The 13,437-nt window shown below is 44.4% G+C and overlaps 1 protein-coding gene across 1 annotated transcript in view; it reads right to left on the bottom strand.

Annotated features, from left to right (window-relative positions):
• Positions 1–1,024: 1,024 nt before the first annotated feature.
• The window catches only part of LOC127567804 (cyclic nucleotide-binding domain-containing protein 2-like), a 29,166-nt gene continuing 16,753 nt past the window's right edge, over positions 1,025–13,437 (bottom strand). Inside the window, exons 9-13 of the mRNA XM_052010927.1 lie at positions 10,634–10,748; positions 8,403–8,670; positions 5,730–5,877; positions 3,370–3,533; positions 1,025–1,367 (exon numbers count right to left, since the gene is read on the bottom strand). Of these exons, the coding sequence (XP_051866887.1) occupies positions 1,025–1,367; positions 3,370–3,533; positions 5,730–5,877; positions 8,403–8,670; positions 10,634–10,748 (1,038 nt within the window). The remainder of the gene's footprint in view (positions 1,368–3,369; positions 3,534–5,729; positions 5,878–8,402; positions 8,671–10,633; positions 10,749–13,437) is intronic.

The raw sequence follows: 13,437 nt of genomic DNA, 5'->3' as shown, positions 1-13,437 counted from the left end.
TATGTAACAATAAGTCTTCAACAACATTTTGATATTGTGTCATCTTGCCCTTGTGGAATTGGATCTTTCTGACTTTGAGTTTTGATGGCACTGGGGCTTATGGACTTGGGTTTTAACAGTATTCGATGATTTGACACTGGGGCAGTTGCATTGGATCTTATGGCATCAGGTCTTATGGTCTCTGGCATTAAGGCACTCCGCTCTTATAGCTATAGGTCTTTATGACTGGATCTTATTGATGTATACCATTGTATCATTGCAGAGCAGGTTTCATATTATTGGGTCTTAAGGCACTAGGTCTTACTATCCACAGAATCTATATGATTGGGTCTTATGGCATTGCATTTTATGGCATTTTAACTTATTGCTTTGCATCTTTATGACACTAGGTGCATGTTATTTCAGTCTTCAGGTGTTGGGTCTTAAGCCATGGAGTTTATATGATTGAGTCTATGGCATTTGTCTTACAGCGTAGTCCATGGCACTGTTTTATGATATTGGGCTTTATATCATTGGATCTCATACCATTCAAACTTAAGGTACTGGGCCTTTGAGTTTGCATCATTGGGTCTTATGCAATTGGGCCTTTATTGCATTGAGTGTTTATGGCCCTAACGGTGGGTCTATATCTTTCGTGTCTGGGGTATTGCATCATTCTGACAATGTCTAAATTACTGTGTTTTATCATATTGGATCTATGACTTTGTATTTTAGTGGCTTGGATCTTTTGCATTGGGTCCGAATGACATTAGGTTTGAATGGCTATGGATTTTAATGGCACTGGGCCTTTGTAGCTGTAGGTTCTTTATGGTACTGTGTCTTTATAATTGTAGAAGGTTTATGCAAAATAGGGGCCAAATGTATGAAAGAACAAAGAATGTGGGAAAAATCCCTGCAGAAGATCCTACAGAGAATACTGTGTTAAGGAGAAAGAAAATGAAACACTACAGAAGTAATGGCAACAAACTAAAACATTCTACGTCCCAAGGAAGCAAAAGAGTGAATCGGAACACCAGGGACCTGCTCAGAATAACACGTGCTTTAAATTAGATGGGATCTTTTCCACTCCATGTATCAACTGCAGATCTATTTCTGGTAATTTGAAGTCTTCATCTTCCTTCACCCTTATAACAGGAGTTACATAGTATGGAGGCTTTGAGAAAATGGAATGTGGATTGCTGGCAATCTCGGGAAGGTTCAGAAGGCCAGTTTTGTCAATCTCATACACGGCCTCCCCTTGTCCCGACAATGGAGCTTTCCCAACAGTTGAAAGTCGGCGAGAACCACTGGTGATCTTGGCAATCATCTCCTTCTTAAAGGTTTTCCAGAAGTTACTTCTGATGAAGAGCTCACAGAGCTCGTCGTCACTGGAAGCAAAAGGGAGTGAAGGTGGCTGTCAGTGTTGTCAGAGGAACGGAGATGAACTGATGCTTACAGGAGTTCAAAGCAGAGGGTGCCGGTGATGTGGTGCGGCTCCTGTCAGAGAGCTGTCCAGTTCAGGGCATAAATAACATCACAAACATGAATATATAGTTGGCAAACAGGGTGGTACAGTGGTGCAGTGGGTAGTGCCAGAGACCCCGGTTCGATCCTGACCTCCTGTGTTGTCTGTGTGGAGGTTGCACTTTCTCCCTGTGGCCGTGTGGGTTTCCTCCCACATCCCAAAGATGTGCAGGTTGGTACGTTAACTGGCCGCCGTAAATTGCCTCCAGTGTGTAGGTGAGCGATAGAATTTGGGGGGGGGGCAGTTAATGGGAATGTGGGATGTATATAAAAAAATAGGGATTGGTTTAAACAGGTGGTTGACGGTCAGCATGGACTCGGTGGGCTGAAGAGCCTGTTTCATGCTGTATTTCCCTGTGAATCCATGAGTCTCAGTCATTGACACCAACGGGTCCATCCCTGTATATCCTCCACCTGACTCACCCTATCTCCCCTCACCCGGTTTCTCCTTGCTCCTTCACTGTTGGAATCAACTCCTCCCTCTGGTAATGGTTCCACATTCTCACCGCTCTCTGATGCTTCCCCTGGTTGGATATTTTAGTGATTATCTTATCTGTGTGGCTCTAATTCTGGCCTCCCCGACAATTGGCAGACCTTCATTTTCCACCTTCCAAATTTCTTTGAAAACCTCACAACTGGGATTGAGGGAAGGTAGTTGGTTGTAGGATGATAGAACCAAGGCAGGTAACCATACAGATCAGGTACAATGGAGGAAGATGTTTGAGGGACTGTGTAGCATCCTCAATTTGACCAGAAACTGAACTGGAGTAGCCACATACACAACGTGGCCACAAGAGCAGGTGAGAGGCTAGGAATCTTGCAGCAAGTAACTCACCTCCCAACTCCCCAAAGCCTGTCCACCATCTACAAGGTTCAGGTCAGGAGTGTGATGGGATACTCTCCATTTGCCTGGACGAGTGCAGCTTCAACAACACTCAAGAAGCTCAACACCATTCAGGACATAGCAGCCCACTTGATAGGGGCACCCCATCCACAACCATTCACTCACTCCACCACTGGATACACAGTAAAAATTGTGTATAATTTATGTTTAATTTATGTTTTTCTTATGAATGCTTATCTGATGCTGTGTACCTGTGATGCTGCTGCAAATAAGTTTTTCATTGTACCTGACATATGATATAATAAACTCGACTTGACTTGATGGTAGCAGCAGTTTGTCCCATCTACAGGATGCACTGCAGCAACTCACCAAGACTCCATGGACAGCACCTTCCAAACCCATGACCTCTACCGGCTGGAAGGACAAGGGGAGCAAAAACATGGGAACACCACCCCCTGGAAGTTGCTCCAAGCCACACACCATCCTGACGCGGAAATATATCACCGTTCCTTCACCGTCGCTGGGTCAAAACCCTGGAACTCCCTCCCTAACAGCATTGTGGGGACACCCACACCTCAAGGACTGCAGTGGTTCAAGAAAGCAGCTCAACACTGCTTTCTCAAGGGCAACTAGGGATGGGCAAATGCTGGCTCAGCCTGAGAAGCCCACATCCCTTGATTGAATATAAAAAATAATGTTCCTTTGATCCCTGTAGCTTAATGACGGATAATTTTAGTCCATTTTGCTACTCTGGGGGAGATTTAAGCACCATGTACTTCTACTGTGCACTTGTGTAATGCACTAAACTGTGCACTTAATATCTGACTTTTGTTCAATCCCTCCTTCCTTGTCAGGAAGTTCCCTTTGGACCTTCCTGCAGTGGCAGACCAGTCACCATCTGGTCAGTCACTGATGTGAACCATGGTGCACGATGCCTCACTGGCATTCTTCCATCGCTCTGTATGTGATGGGCTCCTTCCCCACCAGCCCATCAGCCATCCCCGCTGTATCCTTTCACTTACCTGGGGTAAACAGACTGCAGCTTCCTGACTTTTTGCAGTGTTTTGTTGTCAGCTATTTCAGCAAAAGTCTCCATGTCAATCCTTACAATCTTGGTGCCTACGCTCTTGATGCTGAAGGTTCGCTTATCCTTAAGGTTATTGGGCTTAAAGTATTGCCGCAGGCCCTGTAGGCAGAAGACAGACATGGTGTTAGGACACTCAGTCTGTTGGCGGAAACATCAAGCATAGAGTTGAAGAGTCATGCAGGCCCTTCAGCGCACTGGTTCTGTGCCAGCCATCAAGTACCTATCCACACCAATCCATTTCCCAGCACTTGGCCTATAGCTTTCTATGCCATGGGGCTTCAAGTCTAAATACTTCCTGGATTCTGTGAGAGTCGCTGCCTCCATCACTCTCTTGGACAGTATATTACAGATTCCAACCACCCTCTGGATTAAAAAGTTCCTCAAATGCCCTCCAAACCCCATCCCCTTTAGCTCAAACCTCTGCTCTTGGGTTGTAGGCAGCTCTGCTAATGGAAAAGCTCCTCACTATTTACCCTATCTATGTCCCTCATAATTCTGTATCCCCCACCAGGTCCCCTCTCAACCTTCTCGGCTCCAAGGAATAACAAGCCCAGCCTACCCAGTCTCTGTGTGGCGCTGCCATTGTGTTAAATGGGATCCAAGATGAGGCATCCATCTTTTATCAAAAACCAGGCAGCTTTTAATGGAAGACGTTGTAGACCTCAGCACCACAGAACTGTATTCCACAGCAACTTGTCAACTTGGTATATCCCTCACTTGTGAATGCAAACTGGGATCCCAACCTTGGTTCGAGGGTTCAAGCTCATCTCAAAATAACATGCCAACCTGGAGAAGTTACATCTTGGGCCACAGTGGTGAAGGCAGCATGCCATGGAGAGAGGAAAGCACCCAGCCCAGTCCTGCCACAGCCAGTCGCGAATGGCTGGTCAATTAAATCACTAATGGAGGGGTGAGGGCAAACTCCAGCACATCCCGATACTCATCAGTAATGAACCCCTGTGGGAGTGCAAGTGGTGCGATTGGACAACGCACAACTATCTTCAGGCAGATGCTTCAAGATGAGGTTCTGTTTTGGCCTCCACTTTCACCCGAGCCAATCAAACTGAATTGAAATTAAAAGACCTTTGGACAGGTACATGGATAGGAAAGGTTTGGAGTGTTATGGGCCAAATGCAGGCAAGGGGGACTAGCTCAGGAAGGCACCTTGGTCGACATGGACAAGTTGCGCTGAAGGATCTGTATCCATAACTCTATGATTCAATGCTCCTTGTGATATAAACAGCTCAATCTTATGGGAGTGGATAACATCTAAATGTGGTACTGAAGCCCATTCATCGTGGTGAACCATACCTTTAGCCAAACTGTTCGAGTAGAGCTACACCCAAGGCATCTGCTTTACAGTTACTAACCCCTCTTGGGTTACACAGAAAAGAAGCTTACTCTGATTTTAAATGCTACTTAACAGTCCCATTTAAGCCATCTGGTCTCTCCCTATCAGAGATATTCCCTTTGCTCTATGCATCCCCCTCCCTGATCTTCTCTGCTACCTAAAACCAACTTGTTTTTTTCTCTTCCCCAACTCTGATGAAAGGTCCCAGATTCCAAACCATCGGGATTTCTGAATAATCAGATTAAGGATCATTTGAGATTTACTATACAAATGCATTCAGAGGACGTTGTTAAAAACCATGACATTTTTACAGCTGTGGTGGTTTATCTCCTGGGTTTGAGTGCTGCCACACCCTGGAGATCAGCCTGTGCTTCTGGGAGACTGTGGAACAGTCCTAGGGCACTTTCCACAGGATGGACCAAGATGAAACAAGTGGGATTAACAAACTGCATGAGGTTAGCTGTGGAGGTGTGACCAAAACTGTAGGCTCAATAACAGTAGGAACTCAACCCCACTCAAAGATACATTGTCCAGTAAAATGGCACAGTGGCACAGCTGAGAGCAATTGCCTCACAGTGCCAGAGACCCAGGTTCAATCCTGACCTCCAGCTCTGTGTAGTTCGCACGTTCACCCTGTGACCACATGGGTTTCATCTGCGTGCCCCAGTTTCCTCCCACATCCCAAAGATGTGCTAGTCAGGAGGTTAATTGGCCACTGCAAATTGGCTGCTGCAAATTGGCCCTTGTGAAAAATGGGTGGCTGATAGTCGGCACGGACTCGGTGGGCTGAAGGGCCTGTTTCCATGCTGCCTATCTCTTTGATTCTCTGCCACTGTGGGTTTTGCTGACGATAAATAGTTATGGAGTGGTGAACACCGTTATTCTCTAATCTGTCAGAGATCCCAGGACACTTTCAAAGTGGGAACACCGCAGTAAAAACTTACAAAGACCTCTCCTGGTAGAATCGAATCTATCCGCATGTAGGCAGCGACGGCCAGGGCTTTGGGAAGCTGTGAATGGTGGCCGGCAGAAGGTTGCTTTGTCGGCTTACTTGAAGGCAATGGAATGTCTTCGGAATGTTCACTGGTGGCACTGCAAGCATAGGGAAATATTTCATGGGAATACAAACACTTTGATCTGTAGATTAACCTACGGCCACTTCTCTGTCAATTAATCTGACCAGTGAGTGATTTAAGGAAGATTAGTAAATGGGAGTGTGGTAACTAAGGCCACCTGACCCTCAAGCCCGATTGTTTATGACTAATCTGTACCTTAGTTCCATTTCCCTAAATTTAGTTGATCTGGTATCCACAGCCTTATTGAAGGAGTGAGTTCCAGATTCCTATCACCTTACATGCATCCTTTTAAAAAATCACTCAAAATACTTGAGCTCCAATTTTAAGATTTTGTCTGCTTGTTCGCAGTTTCACAGCAACTGTGTCAGCCTTGGCCAGCAGTAATGCTACACGGTCAGAAGGCTCTGGGTTTGAATCCCACTCTGGAGACATGAGCACAAAGATCTGGCCTGACACTGGCCAAACTGGGTTTTCAGAAGTACTGCCCTTTGAGTGAAATGTAAAACCAAGGTTTGTGTTCTCAGGCAAGGTAGATCCCATAACTCCCGAACAACAAAGCAGGAAATATCACTGGACTCCTAACCGCAGTGGCTGTACAGTGGCACAGCTAGAAGAGCCGCTACCTCACTGCACCAGAAACCCAAGTTCAATCCTGACCTCCGGTGCCGTTTGTGTGGAGTTTGCACGTTCTCCCTGTGATGGCGTGGGTTTCCTCTGGGTGCTCTGGTTTCCTGCCACGTCATAAAGACGTGTGCGTCATTAGGTTAACTGACCACTGTAAGTTGTCCCTAGTGTGTAGGTGGGTGGTGAATCTGGGGAGAGTTAATGGGAATGTTGGCAGAATAAAATGGATGAGGGTAGAATTAGTGTAAATGGGTGGTTGACGGCTGGTGCGGACTCGGTGGACCAAAGGGCCGTTTTCTGTGCTGTATCTCTCTATGCCTCTATGCCTAATGTTTCTAAATGAGACCATCTGGTTACAAATGTTGCCCCGTGCAAATTGGCTGCTTGTATTTCCCGCTCTGGTGACTACACTTCAAACATCCTTCATTGGCTGCAAAGGGCTTTGGAAGGCTCTGAAAGTCACTCCATAATCTCAAGACTGATCATTTTGAACGTCGTTATTTGGTCACCTGTTACCCTACACCCAAGAGAGTACAAGCCAAATTTAACCAACATGTCCAGATGGTGTAGATTTAAGTCCGTTTTTAATTTTTGGTCAACTGCACTGTGCCTTTCAGATATATTCACTGAAGCTCACAACTCAAGGCAGAATCTGCCAAGGCCCTGTACCACTGGGCATTACTTCCACACCTTCTTTTCAACATAAAGATCAGCCATCCAGCTTTTCAATGCCCTTTGATCCTGTGCATTAACTTCTAGCCATTATCGTTCACGGACACCCAAATCCTTTTGTTCCTCCACAGTTTCTAGTCTCTAGCCATTAAGAAAATGTTCTGAACTGTCCTTCTCAAATCCAAAGCTCATTCTCCTCACGAAACCTCTTCCAGGCCCACAACCCTCCAAGGTCGCTGTGCTCTCCCAACTATGGCCTCTTTATTAACCCAGATTTCCTTCCCTCTGTGGTGTGCCATTCTGGTTGCCCCATAGCAGGAAGGATGTGAAGGCTTTGGAGAGGGTTAAAAAGATCACCAGGATGTTGCCTGGATTAGGGAGTATCAGCTATAAGGAGAGGTTGGACAAACTTGAGTTGTTTTCTCTGGAGTGTTGCAAGCTGAGGGGTGACCTGATTGAAGTATATAAAACTATGAGAGGCGTACCTAGGGTAGATAGTCAGACTTTTTTCCCCAGGGTGGAAATGTCAAATGCCAGAGGGCTTTAAGGTGAGAGGCAGAACATTTAAAGGAGATTTACGAGGCAAGTTTTTTTTACACAGAGAGTGGTTGGTGCCTGGAACATGCTGCTGGAGATGTGGTGGAAGCAGGTAGAGTAGCAACATTTAAGAGGCATTGAGACAGGCACATGAATAGGCAGGGAACGGAGGGACACAGACCATGTGCAGGCAGATTGGACTAGGTTAATTTGGCATCATGTTTGGCACAGACATTGCGGGCCAAAGGGCCTGTTCCTGTGCTGTACTGTTCTATGTTCTATCTCTGATGGCAGTACCTTTGGTTACTCAAGATTTAAACCCAGAAGAAGGAAAATCATTAAAAACAACTGCAGATGCTGGAAATCTGAAACAAAAACAGAAAATGCTGGAAAAACCTCAGCAGGGTTTAAACATTAGCCATTTCTCTCTCCACAGTTGCTGCCTGACCCGCTGAGATTTTCCAGCATTTTCTGTTTCTGTCCTAAACAATGACAGCATTTCCTGTCCTGAACCCTTGGACTTCCTAGACCTGCAGTTCTCTCTCCTCCTCTAAAACGCTTAATAAAACCTACCTCAATATTACTTAAATGGCTTGTGGGGTCAAATCTTCTGCGAGGCAGCATTGGAGGCTTCAGCACTTTATATAAATGTTACACTTGCATTAATGATGAATTGTCAAATGGCAGAAGTTACATAGACAAGTGTACCTGCCCATTTTTTGCAGTTTCCACTGTTCCACTGTTACATTTTGCCTTGAGCCAGAAGGGGTTGGTTCCAGCATCGCAAAGGAACCACTTAGAATAGAAGCTTCACCATCTCTCTTGTTGGTGCTTGAACGGTGTTGTTTAAAGGTCTCAGAAAGACTCCGCAGGTGTTCTCTCTTCTTAGACAGGCCAGACGAGTGTTTCTGATGCTGGTACAATGAAGCTCTTCGACTCGTTAAGTTCAGCAACCTTTTGTCGACCTTAAAAGTAGCTGTCATTAAAAAGAATGAAATACACCTACTTCACAGCAGCTCCCAGCAAGGAAATCTTTAAATCAGTTAGAAGACCCAGGACAACTTATTCAAAGGGTAAATTGGTCTCAAACTTTAAACAAATTCAGCCAATCCCTTTGGCAATTTTCAGAGCGATTACCAACACCATTTGACTGTGGCCTGTCAGTTCGACAGTGTCATCACCATCAAATAAGATAAGATAAGACAATATGTCTTTATTAGTCACATGTACATTGAAACACACAGTGAAATGCATCTTTTGCGTAGAGTGTTCTGGGGGCAGCACGCAAGTGTCGCCATGCTTCTGGCGCCAACATAGCATGCCCACAATTAATATCAGATATTTAATTTTTTGGATACAAGATTTTGATGTAATTCAATGCCCCAAATGGGTATGCCTTGAGCACCAATCAGTTCTTGAATTTTCATTAGTTTCTATTTTAGGTGCTTCTCTCCCTTTTGCACTTACCAAATTAAGTAAACATACAAGTAACCCAATTGTTAAACATACAATACGAATATGGTTTCAATTTTGTAAATTTTTTGGATTGAATAAGTTTAATTTGTCAAGTCCCATTCAATCTAATTTTTTCTTTCATCCATCCAGAGTTGACTCAGCTTTTTCCATATGGAAAAGGAAGGGAATGGTATGTTTTCGTGATTTATTCATTGATAACTGTTTTTCATCTTTTGAACAATTGTCTAATAAATATAATTTGCCTAGATCACACTTTTTTCGATATTTGCAGATTAGAAATTTTTTAAAACCTACTATACCCTCTTTTCCGACACCTTACAAAATTGAAACTACGGAAAAAATTTTAGGTCTTAATCCTTATCAGAAGGGCTTGATAGCGATAATTTATGATTTAATTATGAAAATACGTCTAGAATCATTAGACAAAATTAAGAATGAATGGGAAAGTGAACTCCAGACATCTATACCTATAGAGACTTGGAAGAAAATTCTTCATTTAGTTAATACATCTTCAATGTGTGCCAGACACTCGTTGATACAGTTTAAGGTAGTCCACAGGGCCCATATGTCCAAAGATAAGTTAGCTCATTTTTATAACCATATAAATCCTATATGTGATAGGTGTAAATCGAATGTGGCTTCTTTGACACATATGTTTTGGTCCTGTCCGCTTTTGGAAAAACATTGGAAAGATTTTTAACATTATTTCAAATGTATTGAAGATTGATTTACAACCTCACCCTATCACTGCAATTTTTGGATTACCAAGGATAGAGTCTGGCCATTTATCTGCTTCTGCTAACCGTATGATTGCTTTTGTTACATTAATGGCCAAATGATCCATTTTGCTTAAATGGAAGGATCCAATACCCCCTACTACTTTTCAATGGTTTTCTCAAACTATATCATGTTCAAACTTGGAAAAAATTAGGAGTGGTACTGTTGATCCTTCACTTAAATTTGAAGATATTTGGAGTCCATTTATTCAATATTTTTACATGATGTAGATCCCCTTTCAATAACTTTCCAACTTGGAGGAACGGAGTTGGCGGCATAATATTGCTCTGTTTTTACTGAGAAATTTTAGCCCAGTTTTTTTTTCTTTTTTTTGTTTTTTTTTTGTTTAGTTTAGTTTATATTGTTTACAATTTTTCTTATTGATTTGGGTTTTTTAAATTTATATAATAAATCTTTTTCTTTCCTTTCTTTTATATTATATTTATTTACTAAGAGATCGTTGGATCTACAGATTTTTTTGTATTTTATTGGTCTTTATGATTATCTATGCTATGATTGCTATCCTGATCTCTTTGTATTACATGTATAAATATTGATGCTACATATCAATCTGTATTAATTTGAAAACTAATAAAAAGATTGAAAAAGAAAAGCGCAGATGATTCCACCAACAAAGGTCATTCACAGAGCAGCTCCCAGTGCAATCAACTGTCCCCAGTTCTTACCAATTGACTCTGTGCCTTTGTAGATGTTTTTGATGAAGGGCAGCTCCTGGGCAATGAACCTGTGGTAGGAATGACACCGAGAGAGATCCACTAGTCGCAGTATCACAAAGCGGCCCTGCAGACGGACAGAGGTAATCAGAGAGGTGCCCTGGGGGAGGGAGGTATGAACCGCCAAATATGGGGGTTTTGGGGCTGGTGGGGCGGGGGGTGGGGGAAGTGAGGAATGTTAACAGTATAAAGCAGGCATCCAAACCAGCCTATAATGGAGCTGGGACAAGCAGCAGGCAACCAATCACCTTCAGGAACTGTCACTTGTACCTTTTAAAGAGAAAGGCTTTTAAAGAGGGAGACACTTTAGCAAATGTTTCATGTTTAACTCGTGTTGGTTGGGGCCTTGGGAAAGTCAGCAGGTAAAAAAGAACGGGCAAGGCCCGACAAGGCGAACCAGTCGTTCTTTCCTCAGCTCAACAAGGTTACACAGGCGACCCCGCATTACGGAGGGGGAGGGTTGTGTTCCTGGAAAATGTATTGCAATCTTCCGTAACACGAAGCCGCGTCATCTGAACTTGTGTCAAGAAACGCAAGTTGAAAACAGTTAAATTTTATGTTTTTTTCCACATGAATTTTGTAGGAGTTTTTGTTCATTATTCCATATCCCAGATTTTTTGGTAGTGATCTGTGAATTCCGTAAGGACAAATTTCTATGACCAGATTGCCGTAACGCGGGGGTGGTCTATATTGTGAACCCCCATTCCTCTGATATCTGACAGCGATCTCTCTCCCTCACTGGCACCATCAACTCTCCAGTGACTGGAGATCCCAGCCACCGCCTGCGGTGCTCAGGGATCACACTTATGGCTGCACCCACAATGACAATCTCTTCACCAGCTTCTCACCACCCTGCCCACCCAACCAGCTGCTGGCTTGTCAATCAGGCTGTCAATCACTCTTACCATTGACCACGCAAACCTCTGAATAAACACAAAGGTCTGCTGCACTGCTTCCCATCCATAGCTTCACCCACCACTCCAGGTCCACAATCCCACAAGAGGTTCATGGGTTCAAGCCTCACTCCAGAATCTTGCAAAGTTGCACCAAGAGGGGTGTAACAATGACCCACAAATCTATTTTGGGAGATGTTGCTTGAAGGGCAAAGAGTGGACAAGTCATCTGGGACAACTCCCCCACCCTTCAATATGGTGTCACGCGATTTCTTAAATCCACCTGAACGATTTGGTGAGGCCTCGGTTGAATGTCTCTGAAGGTGCGGCTATGCAATGGGAGTCTCGGCCCCTGGATTTAAGTCTCTGGAGTGAGTTAAATCCCCAGTCTTCTGACTCAGAGGCCTAGGTGCTACCCACTGAACCATGGATGACAGCAGCTTTGAGAGCTTAGAAAGAGCCTGCAAGAGATTACAACCTCTGCGATGTAACATGGGTTCATGAATGGCAGGTTGGTTTAATGTTCTCTGAGTAATAAGCTTGGTAGTTCTCAACACAGGCTCATTGAGACTTAATTGAAGCACAGTTCAGTGATTTCAAAGGAAGGCGGGAAAGTGAGGAACAAGTGTATATGTTAGTGTACTTGTACTTAATACAAGCAGCTGAGGTTCATAGAATCATACAGCAGGGAAACAGGCCCTTCGGCCCACAGAGTCCGCGCTGACCATTAACCACCCACATAGCAGGAGCTATCGCCACAAGAACAAAACAACCATGAGAAGCAACCGAACAGTGGAGCAGCTGGTAGAGCCATTGCCTCTGGTTTGATCCTGACCTTCGCTTCTGTGTGTGTGGAGTTTGCACGCTCTCCCTGTGGCCATGGGGTCTCTCCGAGTGCTCCGGTTGCCTTCCACGTCCCACAAACGTGCGGGTTGGGGTAGGTTATTTGGCCGCTGTAAAACTGCTCCTCGCGTATGGGTGAGTGGTGGAATCTGGGGAAGTTGATGGGAATGTGGGGAGAATAACAATGGGATTAGTGTAGGATTAGTGTCAAATACTAGGAGGCAGAGGTTTAAGGTGAGAGGGGGGAAAGTTTAAAGGAGATTTTGTGATGCAAGTTTTTTTACGCAGAGTGTGGTAGGTGTCTGGAACTTGCTGCCAGGGGAGGTGGTAGAAGCAGATACAATAGCAATGGTTAAGAGGCGCTTACACAGGCACGTGACCAGGCAGGGAGTAGGGGGATAAGGACCACGTGCAGGCAGATGGGATTCGTTTAATTTGGTTGGTGCAGACATGGTGGGCCAAAGGGCCTGTTCCTGTGCTGTACTGTTCTATGTAGTGTAAATGGGTGGTTAATGGTCAACATCGACTCAGTGGGCCAAAGGGCCTGTTCCTGTGCTGTACTGTTCTATGTAGTGTAAATGGGTGGTTAATGGTCAACATCGACTCAGTGGGCCAAAGGGCCTGTTCCTGTGCTGTACTGTTCTATGTAGTGTAAATGGGTGGTTAATGGTCAACATCGACTCAGTGGGCCAAAGGGCCTGTTCCTGTGCTGTACTGTTCTATGTAGTGTAAATGGGTGGTTAATGGTCAACATCGACTCAGTGGGCCAAAGGGCCTGTTCCTGTGCTGTACTGTTCTATGTAGTGTAAATGGGTGGTTAATGGTCAACATCGACTCAGTGGGCTGAAGGGTCTGTTTCTGTGCTGTATGGCTCTATGAACCTCAGCTGCTTGTGTTAAACATGAATATACTACCATATAGTAATCCACTTCCAACATGCTTCCAATCACCAAGTTTCAGAACGGAGCACAAAGCGCAGCTGTCTCCATATTGTGTGTTTAAGGTAAGTGGCTGAAGAAG

The sequence above is a fragment of the Pristis pectinata genome, chromosome 1 (assembly GCF_009764475.1).
Source record: "Pristis pectinata isolate sPriPec2 chromosome 1, sPriPec2.1.pri, whole genome shotgun sequence".
Taxonomy (NCBI): domain Eukaryota; kingdom Metazoa; phylum Chordata; class Chondrichthyes; order Rhinopristiformes; family Pristidae; genus Pristis; species Pristis pectinata.
The sequence above is the reverse complement of the archived record's forward strand: the minus strand, read 5'-3'. Positions and strand labels throughout refer to the sequence as shown.